The sequence below is a fragment of the Mastacembelus armatus genome, chromosome 2 (assembly GCF_900324485.2).
Source record: "Mastacembelus armatus chromosome 2, fMasArm1.2, whole genome shotgun sequence".
NCBI classification, from domain to species: domain Eukaryota; kingdom Metazoa; phylum Chordata; class Actinopteri; order Synbranchiformes; family Mastacembelidae; genus Mastacembelus; species Mastacembelus armatus.
This window is the reverse complement of record NC_046634.1, coordinates 308,686-334,923: the sequence shown is the minus strand read 5'-3', so window position 1 is coordinate 334,923 and position 26,238 is coordinate 308,686. Positions and strand designations below refer to the sequence as shown.

Here is a 26,238-nt window from a genome sequence, read left to right as displayed (position 1 = left end):
AAACCTTATCTTTCAGACTAAAATCCCCCTAAAACCCTCTCTGTTTTTTGTGCTTTGTGTGTGACTCACAGTTGCAGAGGAGCTCCAGCGGTCTCAAAGTGGAGCGCCGAATAGGTTCACACTTTGAGGACAGACGGGCGCGAGGGCAAATGTTAGGCTGCTTCTGTCTAAATCAAACGCATCTTTATTCCATTCATGCTGCAGACAGTCTGAAAAAAAAAAGACAAGTTGCAGCATGAATACTAGTGGCTCGATTCTGCATTGGTAATGTGGTCAGAAAACTATGAAACAACTGAACCTGCAAATCAGGAGATTCATTACGTTATCATAAATTTGTGTTCTCATGTTACACATGCTACACTTCTTAAATAGCTCTGATATGACTGCTAAGTTGAAGCCCTAGGGAATATCTAGCTCCGTCTCAAGCAACTTTTAAATTTCTGCTTATACATTCATGTATGAGTAATAATATAACAATTTAACAGTCACAGATAGCTTTTTTCTGAACTGAGTACTTTTACTTTTGAGCCCTTAAGCATATTTTTATGCTTTATTTTTTCACATTTTAAATGCAGGATTTCTAACAGAGTGTTACTGTGGTTTTCCAGTAGCACTACTCGACTCGACTCATTTTTTTTGGGTTTAGTACCTGGTAGCCAGTAGATTTTTAGGACCTCCTCAGCCGAGGTTCCAAGCAAGCTGAGCTGATGCTAAAATGTGACGTCAACAGACTGCGGGCCACTGATTGGCCAGGGTGTGATGTTACTAGAGAAACGGGACATCTATCTGCGTCCAGCACAAGTATTTAACCCACCAATTTTAAAATCCAGCAACAGCGACCATTTGTTTTTCCATTCTCATAGCCTTTAGTGAGGCAAATGGCTAACGCTTCTCACAAAACAATACTGTGGTCCTACAAAGAGGTGCAGACGTTTCTGTGCTTGGTGGCATCACAGCAGTTTCGCGCCACCGTGCTATGATGGCCCCGTGCACGGTGAAGTGGTACTAAATTGTAATAGAAAATGATCAAAACCGAGTCGAATAGTGCTAAAACTGTGAAATAGAAAATATTACTCTCACTTAAAGTTACAATATGTAAAATTACGTAAAACATTTAGTATCTAGTGTTGAGGTTGCAGAGTGCAACTCTCTGAACACTTGCTCACACACCACATGGGGGGAGCCACCTTTAAAACAAAAACGTGATTGGTTTGTCTGTTTTGGGCTACTGAAGGAACATGGCGGGACAACATGGTTGCCTCCATGAAAAGGGACTTAATCTTATAATGAGCCTTTTAAGGAAAAACAAGTTTCTTTTCAGTAATTACACACTAATGACAACATATTTATATATTTATGAATCCTAATTTCCCTTTCTGCTAATAGTGCTCTAAATATCACACATTGCACCTTTAATTTACCTGAATAATTCTCCCCCCAGTGTCATTTTCTATCAATTTTGCATATACCAAAATTCTCGCATTTTGTCCAAAATGTTTAAGGTTCCATAATGCACATATCACTCTAAGATGACTAGAAAATGTCTGAAATATGTTTTTTAGGAGTAACTTTTAATCCATGCTTTAGATAAAATGCCCCTTGCTGATTTTGTAGATTACCATTTAAAATTATTTAACTTATTTAGCCTATTGTTATTACTTTTTCAGCTGTATTCCACACTTGGATTGTTGACATCACCATGCCTGTCCTTATCGTCACACCCTTCCTCACACGTGATTGTTTAATGTTCCGGGAGCGCTTTGCACACTCCCTGTCTTACCAATGTGTCAAGGTAGAAAAAATCAGGGGGAAAAAACATAGGAAGTTGGTGAGTTTAGCCTGAAGCGTTTTTGTAGTTTTTTAAAAATTTTTAATCGACAGCCTTTTTCATTGCAAAGTGAGTACAGATGAAGATCATAGGACCTAAGGGTCGACTCTTGTGACCCCTCTGATCCACTAACTGGGTGTAGAGTGTGTCCTTGCTGAAGGATAAGTGAAGAGTTCATTAACTTCCCAGGAATAGATCAGGGGTGTCCAAACCATGTTGCTCAAGGGCCACTGTCCTGCTTGTTTTCCGACTTGCCAATTCATTTTGTCCTACCCCGCTTCCACCACTCAGCTGCCGACTGGCTGAACACACCGGATCCAGTTGATCAGCAGTGGGCAGGTCAGTGGCCCTCAAGGACCGGAGTTGGACACCCCTAGAACAGATAAAAGGACAGCCTGGTAGATTGAAGACAGGTAGACTGACGACTCAACTTCTAGATCAGTTCCTCTGGTCAACACTTTTTTTTGTTTTATTTTGAAAGTCCGTAACGGAAATGATTTAGACTGATATTGTACCGCTTCCTGGTTGATGTGGCTAGAAGGAAGAACCGTTTTGGTGTGGTGTGTTGTTGTTGTCTTAGCGGAAGGAAATGATGGCTGTGGAACTGTGAGAGAAAACCGGGCGGGACTCGTGGAGCCAGTGAGGTTTTGAAAGTGGCTTTTATTTTGGACTAACAGCCAGTTTTTGTGCGCCTTTTCCCGCTTCTCCTATTAACCGACTATGGGTTGCTAACGTTAGCCGCTAACGCTACACACCAGAGTCCCGGTTTCTAGCCTCCTTTCGCTCCACACATGCCGGTGTCTTCGGGTCTTCCTGTCGTTTAGTTCTCCCGTGCTTGTTACGATAAAAGTCCGCTTCTTTACTTCCGTTCTAAAGGCTGACGTTGACGTTAGATGAAGACAGCGGACTGATGTCTCCATCCAGAGATGTCTAGATGTGAACTCCGCGGAGTTTCACGAACCCAAAACAGTCCCGGCGTGTCCCCGCGAGAAGACATGGCGACGTCCAAAGCAAAGGTCGGAGTCAACAGTGAGGCCAGAGAGAGTAAAAGCAACGGCGGTTGCGGTTCAGCTGGGGAGGCGTCGCCAAACAAGCGGATATACAACCTGGATGACCTGGAGATCATCGCCACAGTCGGTGGGTTACAAGAACGTGTGAAAAACACATGGCGAGGCTGGGTATCTCTACCGATTCCACGAACCGATTCGATTCTGACTCTGGTTTCCTCCCCAAAGTCCAAAAACATGTATGTCAGGTTGATCGGTGACTCTAAATTGCCCATAGCAGTGAGTGTGAGTGTGTGTGGTTGTTTGTCTCCATGTGGCCCCTATGATGGACTGGTGACCTGTCCAAGGTGTACCCCTGCCTTTCACCCAAAGAGAGCTGGGATAGGCTCCAGCAGATCCCTGTGACCCTGATTTGGAATAAGCCCTTTTTGTTTTATTCAGGTATCCTTCATCAGACCAAAAATAGTTACATGCTGCTGCATGATCCACAAACGAGCATCGTTAGCCTTCTGTAGCTCCTGGCTTGTTTTGGTTCTCCCTTGCAGGTGGACTCATCGTGTGCTCATTCTCACTGTGGTCTCATGGACTCGATAAGTCCACAGAGCATGCGAGAAATGGCATATATTTAAAAATCAATCCGAGGATTTTATGAATCGATATCAGATTTTTCAAGTGAAGATTGATTTAAATGGAAAAATCCAGTTCTTTTAAACCAAGCCCTATGCATGACTGAGCTCAGTACTGGACTCTAAAGGGGTCGAGTACTGAGCTCAGTACTGGACTCTAAAGGGGTCCCCTAGCTCCACGACAGGCAGGGGTAGATTATACTTTTCGGAATACAGCACAGAAAGAAGTCCCTTAAAGGGTACTCAATAAAAAACTTTTAAGTGTACAAAATAGGTACAAACCATATTTAACTACAGTCCGACTGATACAGGATTTTTAAGGCTGATACTGATTCTGATATTTGATGATTTTAAAATGTTAAACAATATATTTTTTCCCCAGAAAGTTATACCAGAAACAAAGATTTTGATTTTAGTAACTGAAATTTCCCAGTGGCCTACTGTTGTCGAGACCTTTGACCTTGTGGAAAATATGTACCTTAATGACTAATTATTAGGTGTTACTGTTGTGTGTTTTGTCTGCTATAAATATACCATAGGATGAGGTGAGGTATACATGACATCAGTTCATGTATACAATAATTACATTTTTGCCATGGCCTAAGGAGGTTTTCATTGTGCCAAAGTCCAGATGTTGTGTTTTCAGCCACTTAAAACCCATGCACATATGATTGTATGTATTTGTCATGCTCATTACGTATGGAAAGGTAATTTAAGAGTGAATAAGCCACGTTGTGACTCAGGGTTCTACCAAGCGGTGATTAATTGTTGATGCACTTGAAAGGGTTCAAAGCTCAAAACCGGGAGTTTTAAGTCCAACAACCCATCGAGAACAGTTTTTCACGGGCTATCAAATGGCAGCAACATCTCGAGCCGGCGGCAGTGAACCGGTTCCAACTTTTTCAGACTCTGTGCTTGTAAGATCAGTTTTTAGCCAAATTAGGTTAGTCCCCGTTCAGGCTGTGGCCTGCCCATGGTGGATTTAGACGTTGTTTGATATGTCCACATGGTTAAAGGTTTCAGTCACACCTACATCACTGGGTTTACACAAGCTCTTTCTCAGGAAAGAGCTTTCATGACTCTTTATTAGCGACCAAAGAATCATTTTATCCAAGTTAAAAAACAAACAAACAAGAGTACAACCTTATAAACATTTTAGGATTTCATGAGAGCTCAGTGAAATACATTAAGCTACATGTGAGCAGTAAAACCTGTCAGGGATGTGTGCAGCAGGGAATGGTGTTCGTCCTGTGCTGTCGGTTGCATTAAAAATCCAATTTGCCAAGCCATTTTGTCTGATGAGAGGGATTTGCTGCCTAAAACAAATCAGCTAAAGCTCTTTATCTATCTACCACTGTTGTTTAATTGTCATTGAAATCAGGAGGCGCCGCTAGATTTAGTCACTAGCAGCACCGTCGCAGGAAATATTCCAAACACCATGGTTGTTTTCTTCCATCCCAGAAACAAAAACAGGTGGAAGAGGAGTCGGGGTGACCCACTTTTGCCACAGGGGTAAATATCAGTTACAGTACTTTACTCTCTGAAATCAACTGGCGATTCCTCAGTTCAGTCTCACTCTTTTGGTTTCTGATAACAACCCAAGCTCTGGAAATACCACAGAAGAAGCCCTGTGATGAGAGTGTAGAGAGAGCAGCTTATCTTGTTTTTCTCCTCTCCTTCACATATATATTGGAACGCTCACACAATGCTGGCCTTGTGCAACGTGGGTTGTTGAGCAAGGTGAAATGCTACACCGTTTTCGCACATTGTTATGCAGAGAGGCAGCGGGGTTAGATACCTGTCAGCTCCTTGTATCTCCTCATTAAAAGCGTTGGCTGCCTCTGCTTGCATTCTCTTCCTGGGGTTTGAAAACCCTGTTATCTCTCACATGCCGATACTCTTTTGGGTGGAAATCCTGTCATAGTGTTGACACCCCCATCTACACCCATCTACACATCAACACCCCCCCACCCCCACCCTCCAGGTGAAAGACGTGCGAAAATTTAAGAACATAGACATCCTGATCTGCCGGCAAAGAAGTAGTGAAGGCTGACAGCATTTGCCAGACGGCGCTTTTGTCTGGGCCAGAAAGCAGCACTTGAATGCACCTCACAGACTACAACCGACAGCCAACTAGCATTTTGAGAAGAAATAACTCCATGGCAGCAGGTGGCGGTAGTCTATACTTGTCATTCAAAACTACCTTTGCTCTGGCGCCCATCCAACATTTTGATAAGCTGCCGACTGCGGTCAGACTTTAGACAGTGTGAGAAAACCGTAAAATCTATGGCGACAGACAGCCAACCTTCAGCTTTTGTCAAGGCCTAAGGTGTGGATTAGCACCTCGCTGATTAAAGGATCCTGATTGATTTCCATCTATAGAGGAAGGGAAGGCTGTCTTAGAAAGGTTCAGGTTTGGTGGGGGTGGGATGGGGGTGTTCCACAGCCTTTTGTACAGTTCCTGGTCCTGTAGGACCATCCCTTTTCAGGGTTTTTAAAAAATTGTCATTATTTCTGGACAGTATATGTAATGAAGACCCTGGTTGAAATCTACATCAAACATCTACATCGTGTTTATTTCTGCACTGCAGTTTATTACTGGCAGTGATGGATGTGCAGAAGCAGTGATCTCACAAATGTTTTTTTTAATTTTGCTTGAAAACTTTGACATTACAGAGAGGTGTTCATCCGACAACGATGTACTGCTGGATTTTTTTTGTGTGTGTTGCCATGGCAATGCCAGCAGCCCTGAGAGAAAAATTCATTGTAGGTAAAGCGAAGAAAGTGCTGCAGTTGCATGTGTGACTCAGAACGGTTGTGAGGTCACACATTATCATCAGGGATTTATTGTCTCCCTCGCTGCTCATCAGCACAGGAATAAAAATAAAAAAAAACCTTCAGGAGGAAAACAACACACCTAAGGGTGATATGGGGACCACAGAAAGTGTCCACAATCATTGTGTTTCAGGAGGACTGGTTTTCTTTCTTCAACCTGTCATCCTCTTCCATATTTACTTTTATTTAAAGGCACACTGCCTAATTTCTAGGAATTAGGCAGCACCTCTTACTGCTCTTTGGTCCTAGCTACTAGGCGCTTTCGGACCACAGGAACTTTTTCATATTTCTTTTTTTTACCTTTTGAGTAAATGGGGGGACCATGTGAGGAGTAGGTACTTTTTTTAAAGTTAATTTTAGTAGTGTCAACAACAGTTTTCCAGCTGGAACAAAAACTCACAAATGAACTAAGGTTTGTGGTTCTCTTCCTTGGTGGGGTAGTTCCTAGATCTGGTTCCCTAGAACTGTTTCGTCCAAAAGTGCATAGTGTGAACTACAGAGGTCTGTTTGTACAAAAAGCAGGCTCCAGTCTAAAGCTAGCACTAGTTGACTAACTTTGGTGATGGAGGAGAATGCTCCAGTCCTGCTAATATGTCACAGAGCACTGACTTGGATTAATGTCCAAATTAAAATCATATTAACTCAAACCATGGCTTAGCTTTAGATGCTGATGAATCTAGAAGGAAGAAGGCCACATCTGAATCAAATATGACTTTTTTGGCTTGCTTTTAGCTCTCCAGTTAAAAAAGCCAAACTGATTTCAAGCCTGGGTTTTTGTTCCTTTTTGTGCAAAATGAACACCGCCTCTTTACTGGGGCAGCAACTGTTTTAAACTTTCAGCTGCCAAGAGCTTTTCCATGGCTGGCTGTTTTAAATGACTACTCGTGGTTTGAGTAGCGCTTCTTAGAACTTGGCTAGGTTGCAGGCGGGGCTAATTTATGTACTTTGACAACATGGGATTGAAAAACTGGAATAACTACAGAAGGGCTGTTAGAAACATATCAGAGAGGGGCGTAGTCCAACTTAGAGACACCTTTTAAAAGTAAAGTGAAAGCAAAATGAAATGAAAAAGAAATGGAATGGGGAACTAAAGCTCAAAAAACCCGTTACGAATCATATTCTCGTTTTTATCATAGTTAATGTTGTTTGTCATAGCAGCAGATACAAACCAGATGTGTCAGACATCAGTGTAATGGCTAAGTGTCGTTCAATGTCACACGTAGACGAAAGGCGTTGAAGTGACTACAGGACTCATCCTAAAAGGCAGAGACTAAACTGAAACTAAAGTTTCGTGTGTTGACCTGAAGGCACAGTTTACGGGAAGGCAGCGTTCTTGCGTAAATGGTTCGATAATAACTGCCTGTCATCATTTCATCTCAGCCTGGTTGATGCTGACTGAGAGAATGTGATGACTTGCTCTCTATCTTTCTTTATATCATTGCGGGATCAGAGTAAAACGAACATCACCGGGCTGTGGATTGTCGATTTGAAGATGCCACTTTGGAAAATTGTGCTGATCATTTTTTGTCATGGCACTTAATTGTCATCCCCTCTTCCACTTCCCTCCCTCCCCGCTTTAGGCACGGGAACCTTTGGCCGAGTCTTCCTGGTCCAGGAGAGGCAGAGCAGGGCCTTCTACGCCCTGAAGCAGATGAAGATCCCCGACGTGATCCGACTGAAGCAGGAGCAGCACGTCCACAACGAGAAGGAGGTGCTGACAGAGATCAACCACCCGTTCCTCATCCGACTGTGAGTTCGCCCCACGGTCTTACCCAGTCAGACGTATATGGTGGGGAGAGATATGGTCCATGGTCCACTGAGTGAATATTTCTAATGAACAAGGTCAAAGTTCAGTGTTTGCAGTGAATCCTGACATTCTTATATTTTTGTGGAATTCTGGTGGTTTGATCAGGGCTCAAAAATCAGTACCATTTTCATTAAATTATGCAACGAGCCAGTATTTTAAAGGGTAACTACACCTTAAATTGTTTTCACATAGGATCTTTTTGGACTGTGTGGTCCATCCAGGTGATTCTGCATACTTCAAATTATCTGTTAAAAGTTTAGGCTTTCCTAAAGTCAAAGTCAAACTCACCCCCCCAGTCGCAAACCAATAAGCGAAACTCGGCTCCACAGAGATTAGCATGAGTATGCCACATTCAGTGTTGCTTTTATGGATGTATAGGATTTGTAGAAAATAACCAAAAAAATAGAAAATCCGCAGTCAGTGACAAAACGGTGAGCTGCCCAGGTTAAATCCCAACCTTCACTATCATGTCAGGTGACTTGGGTAATAAAATGAATTCAAGACCTGATCTGGTTTTACAGTAAGTTTCCAGGCTGATCACAATCTAGTATAACTTGAAAAGTTAAGGGGCAGACTTTATGACTGTAAGAGTCACACTGAGCTTAATTTGTTGTCATAAACTACTGCATCCGTATCTCCAAAGCATATTTTCTTTTTTTTTTTTACTCCAGTGGGAAGCAGTTTTGTGTCCGTGAGGTAAAATTTCCCTCTTACTATTACGAATCATTTCCAAACGTCTGTCCCATTTACACTTTGTTTTAATTTCACTGTCAGATTTTAATATATTTTCAATAAAGCAGGTGTAATGGTCTGAGAAACTAGCTTGGATTTCTAAACCCTTTCTAGTTGTAATTTCAACAAATGTTTTTTAAAAAAAGGAAGTTTTAAATATCTGGTTCACTTAAAGTTTGTACTGAACATGATGTTTTCCTCCCAGTTACTCTTGATTTGGTGAGGGTGATGTACTAGTCCGGGTTTAAAACACTATTTTTATGTATTTCTGTTGGGTTTTTTACCCTTTCCCAGAAAAAAAAAATTTTGTGTTCTATCATGCATGCTTTCTACCTCTATGTACTGTGAATTTGGAAATAAACTATAGCTTTAAAAGACAGAAAAAGTCAAAGGAAGTGTGCAGGGAGTCAGTAATTGTTTTTGTGGCCAGCAGCCAGCACTTATGGAAAACACTGGAGCCTCTTCGATCTTCATCTGTGACAGTGCTCTCTTGTTTTTATTCCTCTGAAGTGCCCTTCCAGCTGAAATAGCTGTCGCACACTGCTCCAAACCACACTGGAGTATAAAAGAGTCTGAGACTGATACAGCCTCTGATTTTATCTGATGTCCTCGACTTGTCAGACAGTGGTTTTAACACTTCCACCCTCCAAATGGATCCGTAGGACAGCAGCGGTGGACTGAAGAACTGAACTCTGTTTTTCAGCATTTGCTTTAAAAAAAAAAAAAAAGGGGGCTTGTTTGTAATCCTAACCCGCATGTCTTGTCTGTCGGTTCTCAGGTTCTGGACTCACCACGACGAGCGGTTCCTCTACATGCTGATGGACTACGTGCCGGGCGGCGAGCTGTTCAGCTACCTGCGCAGCCGCGGGCGCTTCAGCAACACCACGGGTCTTTTCTATACCTCGGAGATCGTTTGCGCCATTGAGTACCTCCACTCCAAAGAAATCGTCTACCGTGACCTGAAGCCCGAGAACATCCTTCTGGACAGTGAAGGGCACATCCGCCTGACGGACTTCGGCTTTGCAAAGAAGCTCACTGACAGGTGATAGAAATATCATTTATCAACCAATGTGGAATCAATTGACAGAATTAAATTAGCTAAGTACATTATTTGGTATGGTAAAAAAAGATTTAATAGTTTCAACACAAAATAATTTTAAGGCAACTTGTCAGTTTTTGTTCCCTCAAAAGTAATTCTGGTGAAAGTCCTTGTTTTCATTTTTTTTTTTTTTTTTTACTCTGTAGTGACATGAAACATTCAGGGTCAGGATGGAGAATAGAAGTACTGAATAATGTTTGGACACAGCTTGAAAAATTACAAACTGTCCCTTTAAGGAAAAAAAAATTGAGGTAGAAATGTGCATAACCAGTTCGTGGTGGGTTTGTCAGTCTACAGCAGTCAATCCGATACTTTTTAAATATTTCATAAAGTGTTTTCTTTTTTGGGGGGGGGGGGGTAACTATGCGGCTGCTACAGACTGACAGTTGGGGATAATCTACACTCGGCTCGTGGTGTTTGATGCTTGATTGATTGTCAGCAGAAAGTGAATGTCAAAGCAGATGTCACTCCACAGTCTACATCTAAGCTCATACCGTACATTCCCCCACAGACTGTGCTTTGCGAGCGCCACATAGGTTTGGCGAGGAAACTCTTGATTAAAAACTTGGAATCGAAAAACGTGGAGGTCATCCTGTCCGACAGGAATCATTTCTCCCTCCTTTAAAAGCCCCATGGTGTCCACTTAAGCCTGAGTGGTCGAAGGGAAATATATCTTTTTTTTTTTAACATTTTTATTTTGTGGGGAGCAAATGGGGTTGGTCTAAGTGGTTCACAATCTGGACGTCAGGTAAATCAGAGGGGGCTTATTGTGCTTTGGGGTTATAGCCAATTAGAATATAGCTGCTATAGTTTTTGACAGTAAGGTAATGAAGAACAACTTATGTCCTTTATGTCTACAACGACGTATTGTCCTCTAGGATTTAGAGGGAATCCTCCCAAGTCCTGCTGAAGGACAAACATTCCCCCACCTACCTCGACTGATAGTCTGAATTAGATACACAGTGAGTGAAGCCTCCTGGCCGACCTCGACAGAATTGAAAAGATGCACCGTAGAGGGGAAGAGGCGGCTTTGTATCCGCACTGCAGCCCCACCACTGTAGCATCTCACCCAGCGACTTGAGTCGACCCCCGCCGACATGTAAACATAATAGAGGAAGATTACATTTTCCTCCAGACGGGAAAGGGGGGGGGGGCAAAGCACGTGGGGAGCAGCTACCTCTCTGATGTACAAGTGACCCACTTATATATAAACGGATGGGAGTAGAATTGCCTGGAAACAGAAGACAACTGCCTCATTGCCACTAGCTCCCTTATACTTTCACTGTTCACCATGGTGCCCGTCCTCCCCACAGTGCTGCCACAGTGCCCCCTGCTGGCAGACGCGCTCATCAACACATCTCAACACGACACCCTGAAGAGCAACAACACGTGTCTTATTTCCCTCTGTGGCCCCTGCCATCCAGTACCCCTGGCTGCCCCCCGAAATCATCACTACCCCCCTCCCCAAGTCCTCCGCCAGGACCAACATCATTTCCATACAAATTACCGTCACCATGGCAACTGGCCAAAAGAGGTCATTACCCAGGTGATATCGGTGACAGGCGACGAAGGGCTGGCACCAGGCCAAGTGCTCTTCATCAGAGGACAAGTGGCTTTCAGGGAGAACACCACGCGTGTTTGTTACACATGCACAAGTGTCAATCATCCCGCTCCGTTGGACACGAAGACGGAGAGAGCCGGGAGAAAACAATCAGTCTTAGACTTGGTCTTATTTTTTCACATGCGCGTGTCATCCAACGCTCACATCTGGACTCCTGCCCTCATTACTGGCTTTCATCCTGCGGCTGCCAGGTCTATTTACTGCTGTATGCACACAGAGCTCCCATAGAGACGTTCTCGTAGTACTATAAAAGATGACACAGCTGGGTCAGATGGCACGGCTCACTTTACCTACGGGTGTTGTCTTCGCCCTTACACGCAGTATAGAACATGCAGATTTATAGGGAGCGAGCAGAGGCGATCGCTTATCACTTGTCGCGCAGTAGTGGGCACTCAGCACTCTAAAAATAACCCGACAACGTGGAGGGTGTTTGTGTTTTTGCCTCGGCCAAGCACTCTGGGAAAACGCCTGTCATACCCAGTCATTTTAAAATAATTTCCCATGTTCCTGGTGGTGATTTTCTTTTTGAGGTACGTTCTGAATTTGAGTGTCATCTTAAAATCAAGAAAGAATTACACATTTTACAGCTCAAATTATTAGGTACTTAAGGGGAAATGAATTACCCACATTTTAGCTAGTTCGTTTTTCATGGGAATAGGGCTGAAAAGATGCTCTCAAGATAAATGTGAAGAGTAAAAACTTTTAACCTTTGGTTTTGTTTTTTTTTGTTTGTTTTTTTGTTTTTTCAACCCCAGGACCTGGACTCTGTGTGGAACTCCCGAATATCTGGCCCCCGAAGTCATCCAGAGCAAAGGTCACGGCCGAGCGGTGGACTGGTGGGCCCTGGGCATCCTTATCTTTGAAATGCTGGCAGGGTAGGTTGCAGAAACACACACACATACACACGCCACCACTCCTGCGCATTTTGAACACCGGGGGGCAGCAGTCTCCTCCATCCAGAGCAGAGCAATACGCAAACACTGTTAAAGACACAAACGGTGTCGGGGGAGAGCGACAAGGCTCTGAAAAGTTAACCCCTGTCTGAGAGATCTGAGGGAAGCATCTGCAGCAAGAATTTCTCATGTCTACACACACATAGGTGCAAAAAAAAAAAAATCCCTTCGTGAAGCTCAGACGGCTTTGAACTTCCCTCCACATGACTGGAATAAAGTTGATGATAATCTCTGAAAACAATCGAGTAGAGAAGCCAGGAAGCTAGGGGGGGGGGTGGGGGGGGTGGTGGTGGTGGGATGGACGTCGAACACAAAAACACCTGCACTTTACTGATGCAATCCAACAAAACAGTCCTGCAAGACGAAGAGTGAATGAGAGAAAACAGAGCAGTAGAGGAGCCTGTGTACATGGAACAGAGGAATTATTCTATTAATCATACTGCTGTTATTGTCTCAGTGGTGGGGAAATCTATTCATTTTGTACTTCTTGGATATTGCGGAGCTGCAACAAATTAACCGCAGAATGAGAATCGTTGTTGATGAAGAACAATGATGCTGATCCTCTTTAGAACGGATTCTGGTTTATTCAAGTGACTCCCATCCTCTGCAGTGAATAGAAACGTGTGCGTCTCGTTGGCAAGGTTGAGTCTGATTGAGATTTCAGGGACACACCAGGCTACTCGCATTTTTACATTTGTCTTTTTACATATATGAAATAATAATAAAACTATTCTCTTATTCTCACAACAAAAAAACATTTCTCCCTCAATAAAACTTAAATATATGAAAATTTCAGTTATAGTGTGCTCTATGGATATATGAAGGTTTCTGGGATGAAATGTTACTGTATTTTCCAGACTATAAGTCAGTGTAAGCAACTTTTTTTTATTATTCTGGCTTGTTGTGAGACATATATAGAGAAGCAACATATATATGTTTTTTTTTTCTGTTCAACATGACTGTTTTTGCTAAAAGTGAGTTAACATTCCGCTGCCACTTTTAGTCCAGAAATTACAGTATGTTTTTAGCTATGCCAGGGATGTGGGTCTAGGGATGGCACTGTCCATTTATTGGTCCATCACTATGGTCTGAAGTCACTTGGATTCATCCTGTGGGGGACATAAACATCAGTGCAAAAGGTCACTTTGTGTGAGACCCTCACCTTTGCACATTCTTCTTTTCCATGCCCTGGTAGGAAAGAGGATGCGTGACTTTAAATTTGCGGAAAGAATGTGACCTTTTCCTAGCGTTCGGGCTTTGAAGGGTGGCTGTCCCAGGAGCGAGCAGATGCTGGGCTGCCCCATCAACACATGACCCCAGGGATGGACCTGCCCAGGGAAGGCATGGCTCCTTTAAGTCCCCCCGGCCCTCAGGAAAAAAGGGTTTCTCTCTCATGGAGTACTGAGTTGCTGCTAATCAAAAGTGCTAGCAGTGGTGGATCCTTTCAGAGGTGAAGCACAAGTCGAGAAAACACTGAGTGAACGCTCGGGGATGAAGCCGGGATAGAGAGCAGAAGAAAAAGAATGGGCGTTCTCAAAGTTATCCTTCCTTCAGGGCCAGATTTCTGCTGTTAATGGAAACCAGTGATCCTGTATGTCTATATGTGGTTGTGTATATTATGTCTGACTTCTCTCACACTGAAAATTTGCCTCCTGTATTTATCCTTACCCCACAGACAAAGACAAGCTCCAGTTTGTAGGAAAGCCAGGGAAACATAGTATTTTGGTCAGTCCTGGCACCCTCAGTCACTTTCATGTTATTTGTTGTAATACGTTGCATTAAAAAGCATTTTATTACAAAGACAAACTCCCACTTTGGAATTTTAGTATGAAAGGGTCTTTTTCTGGCTTTCCCGCCACCAATCCTTCCCAGTATCTTTACCTCTCCTTGCTCATCCGCCTGGTACTGGTCCACCTCAGTTCAGTGGAGCGTCAGGTCTGATGATAAGTGGTAGAGATCCTGGAGGAGAAATGTCCTGTTACAGCAGCCTGTCACCCATAAAGTGTCATGGACTAGTTAGGACACACAGTTTACTCCTGGGATTTATTTCCTCTTACATCTGTGGAACCATTAGAAAAAGAAAAAAAACGGAAAGTCTGGTGGCCCTTGGAGACCTCTGTGGTCATTCCACTCCTGACGCAAAAGTGGTTTAATATCTGATACTTTCTTCTTGTTCTTAGGACAAATTGGTACTACTTTAGATCCATTTCTGTTTTTACTAAAAGTGACTTGCTGAAATGGTCTGTTTAAAATATTCCACATTATCTACCACACCCTGACAGCCAGTGTTTTTGGAACGGTCGCACACCTACCGCATACTACATCTAAAACCGGAGAGCTCGGTGGAACGAAAAAAACATGTCACAAGTAGCTTAATTTAGTGTTGGATATCTTGACGTCTTAGACCCCGTTTTGACTGATTGACCCAGATTCCCACAGCAATCACAGGATCAGTTTTGGGTCTGGGGGACATTTCTCACTGGGAAGGCGAGGGGCAGGTGACAAACTGCTCCAATTATGCTGCTCCATGTGTAATGTGCTTTGGAGGCTGGTCTCGTTATGTAATTCGTGGGTAATGACTTGTCCGGGCCAGAGCAGGGGGAAGAAGTGGCCACGAGAGCTGGGAAAAGCATTCAGTAAGGATTGTGGGTGGTAGAAACACACACAAAGACCAAGTCTGCTCTTTTTATCATACTCCCCTATCCTCAGTGTGGCCCTCTCCACATTATACATGTACTATTGTATTTATACAGGTGTGTGCATGTAAGCTGTTACCTGCCTTACCTGATCTTTGCATCATGCCGCATTTTGCAGAGCACAAATTGCGTTTGCACACTGTGACTCTGTGTGTGTACGTACGTCTTTCTATGGTTGTGTGGACAGGTTTTATTCTAATACCATTCTTGTGTGGACATTTTGGTCTTATGAGGTCAAATGGTTTTTTGAGGGTTAAAACTTGGTTTTAGGGTTTGGGTTAGACTTAAGTCTAACCACGCGCACACACAGCTTCAGAGGGACGGGGCTGGAACTGAAAATTACGTCTCTCCACAGGTACCCGCCATTCTTTGATGACAATCCATTTGGAATCTACCAGAAGATCCTGGCAGGAAAACTGGAATTCCCACGGCATTTGGATTTCTATGTCAAGTAAGCTGCAGACACCAGGTCAGGTCAGATTGCAGCTAATGTGTAACGCCCTCCGGCCCAGTAAGGTCAGGTCTCCTTATGGTAAACTGTGATAGTTTTAGGTAATAGTTTTACCACTCACCTTTATTTTCACTACTAAATAATTTTGACAAAGCTGCGGGTTTATTTCAAACCCTCTTCACACTGCCAGTAATTGATATTCTGCTGGAGGTGCATTGAATTATTTATTCTAGATATCCCGAGTCTAAAAATACTAAAAATTCCAACAAACAAACATCAAAGTCTTCACTACAGCCACAGCTCTGGTACAGGGATTCCTGCCTTTAGCCACACGGGTGTTAATTTAAATGCCAGACCTGTTGTGCAGGTTCCTGAGCTGTGACCAGTGACCCCAACCCACCCCCGACCCAAATTACTATTTGTGTAATATTTAAAATGACTGTAGGAGCCGTATTGGCTGTGGATGGGGTCAGTGAGTGCTTTGACACAGTGGGGGTCAATGAGCTCCCTGGTCTTTAAAGAGGCGCTCTCAGGTGGACTTGGTCACTAAATGACACACCCATGTGATTTGGTAGTCTCGCAACAAAACCAACCATCCAACCCACCCACCAGCCCGCCCACTCACACCACCCATTAGACCAGCTGGAGGGCGCAGCAATGTGCAAGATTAGAGGCTGAGCACGCTTTGCACGAGGGTTTGTATGCACCCACTCAATCAGTCCTGACACAGCGACCCGGGAGAGGCCAGACACACACAATCACACACACACTGCTTCCCCTGATAATAGAGTGAACCCACAGCTTCCCACTGTTAAAGCTATCTATCTCGCGGCCAGCAGACAGGAATTTTTAATATTTCCACCGTTTATATCACTCTTCCAGAGTTTCACGCCTCGCACTGCCATCCATCAAGAAGTGAAAGGCCCTTGCAGACACTGCTGTCTCTTCAGCAGCAGCTGCTGCTGAGCATAGACAATAAGACAGGCTGGAGCAGGGTCACACAAGGCTGTACAAGTCATAAAATTAGCTACTACTTAAGTAGTAGTTATGGACATGCTGACACTATGGTGACCTGACCTTAAGTGCTCTGCACAACCCCCGCGTCTTGGCCCGGGAAGCTACGTGCGGTTCTTTAGGGTCACTGATCATCAAAACCCGTGTTATCACTTTAACCTGTGAAATTTTGCTCAACGTTCTGCAGGAACGTTTGGCTTGAAACACAAAAGGACGATCTTGGCCAACAAGTTGGTGATGCAGGTTTAATGGAGGGGATTTATCACGGTGTCCTCAGAAAGGCACCAAACCCTGAGCAGGTGTGAAGTGAATTTTTTCTAAAGAAAAACAAATGCAAATATTTTCCCCCCTGGAGCTGATTAAAATATTTCTTCATGACATATCTGTTCGAAGGCTTGTTTTTAAGCATAGAAAGGATTAAGACAAAAAAAACTGAGAAATAGCTGACATGTCAACATCCAGCTGCTGTATTTATGAGCGTGTCAGGAGCTTACCGTGTGTGAGATACGGCATCTTTATCGAAGGCTCTCCGTTCGTCAGGAGATATAACGTTTTAAGACCTCCGTGAATCATCACACACACAGTCTCAGAAAGTTCCGCCAGAATGTGCTCACTTTCTTCAATTAAAAGAGTGTCAAAGGGACACAACTTCCTTAGCCAGCCCTTTTTCACCTTTTACAGTCTGTCAGGCTACCTCGGATGAGAATGCATTTGTCATTTTGACAGTGCTGGACCTTCTGACAGTTGTCCCCCCACCCTCTGTCAGAGATATACGGTACAGCTGTGGATTCACTGTTACTGTTTTTCCCCCATCCCCAGAGACCTCATCAAGAAGTTCCTGGTCATCGACCGAGCCAGACGGCTAGGCAACATGAAGGTGAGCGGGTTGGACTTTGCTTCTCTCCAAGTCACATGGCAGCTCACCATATTTCATATTTGAGCTCTCTGAATTCAATTGAAACCAAAAAAAAAAAAAACCCAAACAAAAACATACATATTGCAGTAGCTGCTTGTGTTCACTGAATAACTGCTTAAAAATTGGAGAGCAGTCCAGGCAGCTCTCCAAAAAGGACATCGGAAGTCTTCAAATAAACACATAGTAACAAAATGACATTATTAGTCAGTAAAACGCAATACAAACCATGAAATATATGTTGTCAGCGCACACCAACTTACCAAAGCTACAAGTCACAAAATGCCACAAATGCCTAGGGTTGACTCAAACAGATGCTAACGAGCTAGTCTGCTAATAACAAGCATTGTTGTGCAAGTAAGCTGAACTCCGACGCAGCGTTTAAGAACACAGAGCCACCCAAGCGCATGAAAATCGGAAATTCGGCCCATGTATTTGTAGAGGCATATCAGGACAAAGAGTTTGATAGTGGAATGCTCACCTGTTTCTGCTTCAGCTAGAACCCAGCTAGCATCTCAAAATAAGATCAGTTTTGCAGTTGTGTGGTGTCTCAAGCCTCGGTTCAAACTGGTTAAAATGATTTTAAGGGGTGTTTAGATATACTTAAAATACATTAACTTTCATGTTATTTCTGTAATCAGTGGACTTCACATTTTTCAGAAATATCCAATGTCCATGTTTATTAAAGGCTAGTTAAAGTTCCAAATTTAGGAGTGTAGACAAAAGTTTGGGATCAAGCTAGAGTTAAGGAAGTACTTCAGGCTTGAGTAGTGCCTGCTCTCGGTCCACATACACCTCCTCCAATAAAGCAGGACAAACAGCATATAGCCTGAGAGGTAAAACCCAGGGTAAAAAAAAAAGTCCACACATTACACACTGCTGCTCATTGCTGCGAGACACATTTCCTCTTGGTCATCAGAACATCGATTGTGAAAAGATTCATACATTTTAGAAATCTGACCCTGACTTCTCTCAGCTACTGCAAGATCAATAGCCATGACAGGCCAATTAAAAAAAAAAAAAAAACGAAACACATAAATCTACCCCAATCGGCTTGGCTTCAACCACGTCCCCAACAATTTCACTGCAGAACATAAACACACGCAAAACTCAGAAACTTGAGAGGCATTCTTCTATCGATCTTTCAGAAGAATCACAGGGTTGGAAAACAGCATGTACGTTTTAACCGGGAGCCTGACACTTCATCACGTATCAATGGGTGCCGCGTAGATTCCCGTCTCAAACTGGAGGCCTGCAGTGTGTCAATTACCAGTATTGAAGGGAGACTGAGAGTTCCTCTCAGTAAAACAAATACTTCTCTAAACCCAGTGATTAACTCCACCTAATCCCAGACAAGATGATATTGATTTGAGGCTGCCAACATGCCTCTGCAGAGCAGTCACAACGCTCATTAACCCGACACTGATGCTGCTGTGTACTCACGGGCTGTCCTCGTCTTTCCCCACGCATGGAGGCAGAACAGGAAGTGAATCTAAAGAGCTTTTCCCCAAAAGTATTCATTTAAAAACAATAAATAAAAAAATCAACCTGAAAATATGTCTGGGCATTATAGCCAGAAAGCTTTTTAAGCTTGAGTACAAATCATAGTTTTAATGGATTTTCCTTTTTATGTGTTTTAGCTTTCTTGTAGCTTTTAACTTTTAACATTATATATATTAAAAATTCTTATGAGCCTATCACCAGAATAAAAAATAAAAGTATAGAACCATGCTGGCAAAGCTGGCTACACACTAGATGATTTTCGAAAACGTAGAAGACATAAGGACAGTTTCAACCGATTTTTAACGTTATAATCCTCACGCACACTCTAAGTCAATTCGGGCAGACTGGGAGACCGCACACCCGATTCCACAGACACGAGATTTTGCTATTGCTGGTATTCCATCAGAGGCAACCTGATCAGGATTTGTAAATGATAAGCATGTATTTTCATATTTACAATTCTAGAGCATGGAGGAAACACAAGTATCATGTATTTCGACTTTTTTTTTTTTTTAACAGAACGGAGCAGATGATGTGAAAAAGCACCGCTGGTTTAAGACTATTGACTGGGAGGCAGTTCCTCTGAGGAAACTGAAGGTGAGAGCTGTGTTTATGTCCACAGGGTTTCTTTGGGTCCTTAAAAAGTTTATAATCCAGAAATGAATTTCAGACCTTCAAAAATCCAAAAAATGTTAATGCTGTTTTAGGCTAAGTTGATTATTTTTAGGTTATTTTTATAATGTCACTTTGACTTCAGTCGTGCTTTTATGTGTTTTTTGGGGGGGAAATTCTGTCGTGCTTTTATGTGTTTTTTGGGGGGGAAATTCTGTCGTGACAAAGTTTGACAGTCTGTGATATGTTGGGTTCCATGTTGTAGTTTTCTCTCATCAGTTCGTCCTCATCCCGCTATAGTGAAACTACAAAGCTAAGACTAAATGCCTTTACACACCAGAAACAAGGAAAGGAAAGGAAAGGTGCCCGGTGCATGATGAGAAGTCCCACACCAGTGTCACTTCATTGGCACGTGAGCCAGCCTTGTCAAATAAGCTTTGTCAAAAGGGAAAGTTTCAATTCAATTCAATTCAATTTTATTTGTATAGCGCCAAATCACAATACAAATCATCTCAAGGCACTTTACGAAAACTAAAACTAAAAACCCAACAATTCCCTTATGAGCAAGCACTTGGCGACAGTGGAGAGGAAAAAACTCCCTTTAACGGAAGAAAAAACCTCCAGCAGAACTGGGCTCAGTTTGGGCGGCCATCTGCCTCGACCGGTTGGGGTGAGTGGATAGAGCAGAGAGAAAAGAACAGCAACAATAAACAACAAATAGACACTGCAAGTTGGTGGGGCCAGTAACTGCACATCAGCGATAAACAGCTCCAGGACCAGGGACACCTGCAGAAGGTACAGAGAGAGAGAGAGAGAGAGAGAGAGGGAGGGAGAGAGCACAAACTAGGGGAGAGAGAGAGCACAAGGTTAGTAACATTCAATGGTGGAATATACATGAGGTGGGAGAGAAGGGGGGGGGGATTAGGGTAGGGGAGCTCAGTGCACCGATGGTCCTCGGGCAGTCTAGGCCTATAGCAGCATAACTAACTAAGGGATGGTTCAGGGTTGCCTGAAGCCAGCCCTAACTATATGCTTTGTCAAAGAGGAAGGTTTTAAGTCTAGCCTTAAAAGTACAGAGAGTGTCTGCCTCCTGAACCCAGGCTGAGAGCTGGTTCCACAGGAGAGGAGCTTGATAGCTAAAGGCTCTGCCTCCCATTCTGCTTTTGAGAACTCTGGGAACCACAAGTAGGCCTGCACTCTGAGAGCGAAGTGGTCTATTGGGATAATATGGTACTATGAGGTCTTTAAGGTATGAAGGAGCTTGATTATGAAGGGATGAGAGAAGATATGTGAGAAGAAGGATTTTAAATTCTATTCTGTAATTTACAGGGAGCCAATGAAGAGAAGCCAATATAGGAGAAATATGATCTCTCTTGCTAGTTCCTGTCAGGACTCTGGCTGCGGCATTCTGGATTAATTGGAGGCTTTTTATTAAGATATTAGGACATCCAGATAGTAATGAGTTACAGTAATCTAGCCTTGAGGAAACAAATGCATGGACTAGTTTTTCTGCATCATTTTGAGACAGGATGTTCCTAATTTTGGAAATGTTGCGCAGGTGAAAGAATGCAGTTCTAGAAATTTGTTTTATGTGTGAGTTAAAGGACATGTCCTGGTCAAAAATAACTCCAAGGTTTTTTACAGTAGTGCTGGAGGCCAGGGCTATGCCATCTAGAGTAGCTATAATTTTAGAAAAGTTATTTCTGAGATTTTTAGGCCCAAATATAATGACTTCTGAAGTCTAGCCTCAAAAGTAGAGATGGCCTCTACCTCCTGAACCCAGAATATGAGCTGCTTCCACAGAACAGGAGCTTGATAGCTAAAGGCTCTGCCTCCCATTCTATTTTTGGAAACTCTGGGAACCACAAGTAGACCTGCACTCTGAAAGTGAAGTGCTCTATTGGGATGATATGGTACTATGAGGTCTTTAAGGTATGAAGGAGCTTGATCATGAAGGGATTTGTATGTGAGGAGAAGGATTTAAAATTCAATTCTGATTTTACAGGGATCCAATGAAGAGAAGCTAATATAGGAGAAATATGATCACTCTTGCTAGTTCCTGTCAGGAATCCGGCTGCAACAGAAAAAGAATAATCTGAGAACATTTGTAAACTTGGGCATAAACGGTTCTGGATAACAATTAATTAACTGCAACTATTAATCCGGATTAGTATGATTTTTTTTTTATGTTTTTTTTTTTTGTTTTGTTTTGTTTTGTTTTTTAAATCTGAATGATCAGCTTGCTCTACAGCTCCAACTGATCGTACGTGTTCATTCCACTGTCTTCACAGCCTCCTGTTGTTCCAAAAGTTTCCCACGAGGGCGACACCTCCAATTTCGATGTTTACCCGGAGGACGACTGGAAGAAAGACCCCCCTGTGCCTCAGAAGGATTTAGACATCTTCAAGAACTTCTGATCACTCAGTCTGGTTTTATTTATTGTTGGAATATCTGGAGAATAGACGTAACATATTGTAAAGTCACTGTTACAGGTACTATTCATGGAGAAAACACTTATTTATCAAAGCAGGGGCTTCGTTAAGGGGGCTCCCTTAAGACGACCTCCGAATGATTGATGCTGGGTATGTATCATACCACAGATATAATTGGCTTTTTATATTTTGGATTTATCTGACTAAAGTCAGATTTTTTCTTTTTTAAGTTGTTTTTATCAGTTTTTTTTTTTTCCACTGAGCCTACTCGTATGCAAAAAAGAAAGTAGTTCTTTAAAAACCAAAAGACTGTTACTTTCTAGAAAAAGATAATAACCAGATCTTTTTTTTTTTTTAATATGTGTATCATCATATTTTATATTTTTGTTCATATTTAATGTGACTCCACACTGGTGCTGTAACCGTCAGCTGGCCAGAGGTCTTGTTAATACTGTATGTGGTCTTGGAGTCAGACGCATTAATTGGAGAACACGTGACCAGTGACACTTTAAGAAAAAGAAACGGTGCCTTACATCGCAGTTTAATGGGCATGATGTATTACGATTTCGTCCCAGCTGTGTCGCACCCTTACATAAGCTTTATTCAAAGCCAAAAGACCTTGTTGTTACAGTCTAGTCCACATATCAACTACAGACTTTCCCCATCACGTTCTACGCACATTCCTCTCACTCGACACCGCGACCATCGTTATCTTCATCCTTTTAAAGCTAAGTCATGCGAGGTGAAAGGTGCTGGGACGTGAGGTCCTTAATATTTAACCTCCCACTCTGTATAGATACGTCACAGTCAGTTAGTCTTCATTCATCAGAATACCAGTTTCTCATGTAATATATCATTGTGTTGATATCACAACACTAGAGGTGTTAGTTTGTATCCATGCAAACGAAATATCGGGAAAAAAAAACGTAATCATCTTAAAAATGTTTTCCCTATCTGAAGTGTTTGGGTGCTGGTGGGTTTATTTGGTGCGTAACCAACTCGACAATAAATAAAAATAACAGAAAACACTGGAAAGCGTTACCTCAGCTGCACTGCTCTCAGATGCCAATTTGTAAATACAGCTGATTTGTAGCCGTTAACGTCAATCTATCGTCTGTCTGCTGTATTTCGCTAAATATGTCCCTCCTATTCTGGCGGGTGTTGAACATTTTACTTCACGAGACCAGGCGCCTTGTCTGCCAGCCAGTCACTGCGAACACTGTGAGTACAACTTCATATCTCTCCTGAGTACCTTAGTAAATTTTTTTTTTTGAACAGAACCAGATATACTGCCTTCTTTTAGTCCACACATTCTTCTTCCTTGTCAAAATCCAGCGCCTATGTTTCCAACAATGCAATGCAACGTGTTATGCCAACTGATCGGGATTCTATGACACCATTCGGTGACTGTTATCATGTCTATAGTTACGTTTCGGCCTGGGAAAGCTAATACCTACCAGTAGGGACTTTTTGGCACTTTAGGCAACTACTGGCCATAAGCAGTGGAGAAAATTGGGAGATGTAGTATATCGAGTGACAAAGTCCACATTTAGGAGGAGGTTGGATGTATGTCAAGGACATGACATTAAAGAAGTACTAGCCCTAACCAAGTAGTATTAGTGCGTAAACCTGGTGCTCTGTGTTTTTTTATTGTATCTAATTAATTATTGTTTGCCCTATTGACCCATAACTATAGGTGCTTTCGGACTGGAGGAACTTTTTGAGTTCTTAGAACCTTTAGAGGAAGTTCCCCCTTTTATGGTGTGTCCGCAACCTCGGAACTGAGAACTATAATAGTTCTTAGAATGATATTTTGGGGGACTTATTTAGCTCCTACATTGGAGTTGGTAGTTTTCAGTGCAATAGGAACCATGAGTGAAATGTTTACATGATTTGTCAAACACTAACTTAAGTACCATCAACCACAATTTTTAAAAGTTAATTGTAGTAGCGTTAACAACTGCTTTTGACATGGGGCGAAAAAATGCACACAAATAGAGCGATTCCATTGTTAAATGTAGTGCTGATGTGGCCATAGCAACCATCAGCCCGCCCCCTTGATGTTCCTATTAGCGGTGGGGCTACCAACAGGGTAAAAAAAAGGCCCTTAACGTGTGTAGTTCTCAAGTCCATTCCACAGAGGGGTAGTTCCTAGAACCGTTGCGTCTGAAAGCAACTTATAGTCCTGATATGTGATAACAGGCCTGACGAACGTCTATTACTATAGCATTGGTTTAAACAGTACTCACCAATTGATCCTCTGTGTTGATAGGGCATTAAGAAGACAACCATGTAGTCACTTTATTTCAGTAGTATCTTTCACGTCAGTACTTCCTCCCATTTGCAGTGAACATATACAGTATACTACATTTGCATGCGCAGGACATCAGGATGTATTCCCATCAAATTCAGCTGGGTCTCCTGTTTATATGTAGCTTTTATAATGTAAAAAATTCTGAACCATCACTCCACAATGTCTATGATATCACACTCCATATTGTATTTAAAGTTTTTTTTTTTTTTTTTGGTTGCGTAGAGGAGCTGCTCTGCCTTTAGTACGGTGCTCACCCATTTAGAACACTTCTTGTATAATGCATGTGTTGTCTGTACCTACAGCCTAAACTCATGTCTTACCCAGCAGTATGGTTTAAACCTCTGACCATGAAAATGTTTTTGTCAGTGCAATCACACATCATCATTTTCTACCCCAGTACATAAAAAATGCCTTTGATTGTACAGTGGCCGAAGACGAAGAAGAGTCGTCTTTGGAAAAAGTTTCATCTCTGAAAGTGATTAAAAAAAAAAAAAAAGAAACATCCTTTTTTTCTTGGCTTGTCCTTGCCTGGTCATTTCCGGTCCTCCCACCCATTTGGGGAATGTCGTTTTCACCTAAAAGATTCTGAGGTTACGCCGACCTACAGATCCCCGTGAGGCTGCACCTACAGGAAGTGACATCAGAGTCATAAGTATTAAATTCTTGTCTGTTTCATTTGATACCAAGTTGAATGGTCTAGTTTGAAATGACTTTATTTCAACCTATCCAGATGCAAAAAAGCTGCCTTATTTGATGTTTTGCTTTTTTTTTCTTCTGTAAATTAATGTCCTGTTTTTGTAGCTGATCTGACAGACTAAAACTCATTGGAATTAAGATCAGATAGATTTTATTAATCCTGAAGGGAAATTTGGGATCAGTTTCTACACAAAATATAATATGGGAATTTGTGTCCTTTACTGGATGATTGGTTCCAAAGCATGAGAGGTATGGTGGCACCACAGTGCAACACACTGAGGGGGAGAAAAAATAAACAAAACAATCAAATACACAAACACACTGCAAAAAGCATGTTCTATAATTTTTTTAAAATCTTTTTTTCTGTATTTGTGTTTCCATATTTAATTGCATTTTCTGTTTTTGCATCGTTTCCGCATTCACGTTTTATCTTTTTGCACCATGTTTCCGTATTTAGTTGCATTTTCTTTTTTTGCAGCATTTTTTTTTCTAAGCACTGCACCTTTGTTGTCAAATCAGTGAAGCTGTTTTCATAATTTGCTTGTGTTTTATCTATTTGCAAGTATTTTCTTTAGTTGCAGTGTGTTGAGCTCTCAGGGCCACCACAGGGAGGCGAAAGATATATTTACATTAGCGGAGACTAGGCCACCATCAGCTGGCGCCGAAAGAGGTGGGTGAAATATTTTGTAATCTCTCATGATTCATAGTGCAAACTTCATAATTAAGCAAAGTATGCCAGTTTTTCACCTGTGCCCATGATCCCTAAAGAGACTGTTTGACGTTGCCCTCTGCTGCTTGGTTATTTCGGTCCTGTTTGCAGATGGTTGATATTAGGAATGTTTGGAGATAATTAAAGGCGTCAATGGTTTTTCTTTACTTAATAGCCTTATGAGTAAACTAATGTGGCATTTCCATGTTTCCCAGCAAAAGGTGCGACTCTTTTCCCAGTAGATCTTCTCATCTGTATCTTATTAAAGCTTTGAACACACACGCAGGGCTATTATGTTTACAGTGGAAAAGTGAGTCATGCTTTTGGTCTGGAGTCCCTGCTAGTCTCGCCGTAAGTGATGACAGTCAGGAGTTGTAGAGCCACACGGCG

The 26,238-nt window shown here is 42.3% G+C and overlaps 1 protein-coding gene across 1 annotated transcript; it reads left to right on the top strand.

Annotated features, from left to right (window-relative positions):
* The first annotated feature begins 2,344 nt into the window (after positions 1–2,344).
* On the top strand, positions 2,345–24,936 carry prkx (protein kinase X-linked). The gene is made up of 8 exons (XM_026301731.2): positions 2,345–2,965; positions 7,877–8,045; positions 9,614–9,877; positions 12,311–12,430; positions 15,560–15,655; positions 17,489–17,546; positions 19,605–19,682; positions 21,989–24,936. The coding sequence occupies exons 1-8, from the start codon at positions 2,755–2,757 to the stop codon at positions 22,112–22,114; spliced, it is 1,122 nt and encodes a 373-aa protein (XP_026157516.1). The 5' UTR covers positions 2,345–2,754; the 3' UTR covers positions 22,115–24,936.
* Positions 24,937–26,238: the final 1,302 nt, after the last annotated feature.

What these genes read in the sequence shown, in the direction of transcription:
- prkx (XM_026301731.2), top strand. Translation starts at nt 2,755, where the DNA reads ATGTCTAGATGTGAACTCCGCGGAGTTTCACGAACCCAAAACAGTCCC. An exon ending in GCAAAGAAGCTCACTGACAG is followed by an intron (nt 9,878 to 12,310) that starts GTGATAGAAATA and finishes TTTCAACCCCAG; the next exon opens with GACCTGGACTCTGTGTGGAA. An exon ending in CATTTGGATTTCTATGTCAA is followed by an intron (nt 15,656 to 17,488) that starts GTAAGCTGCAGA and finishes CCCCATCCCCAG; the next exon opens with AGACCTCATCAAGAAGTTCC.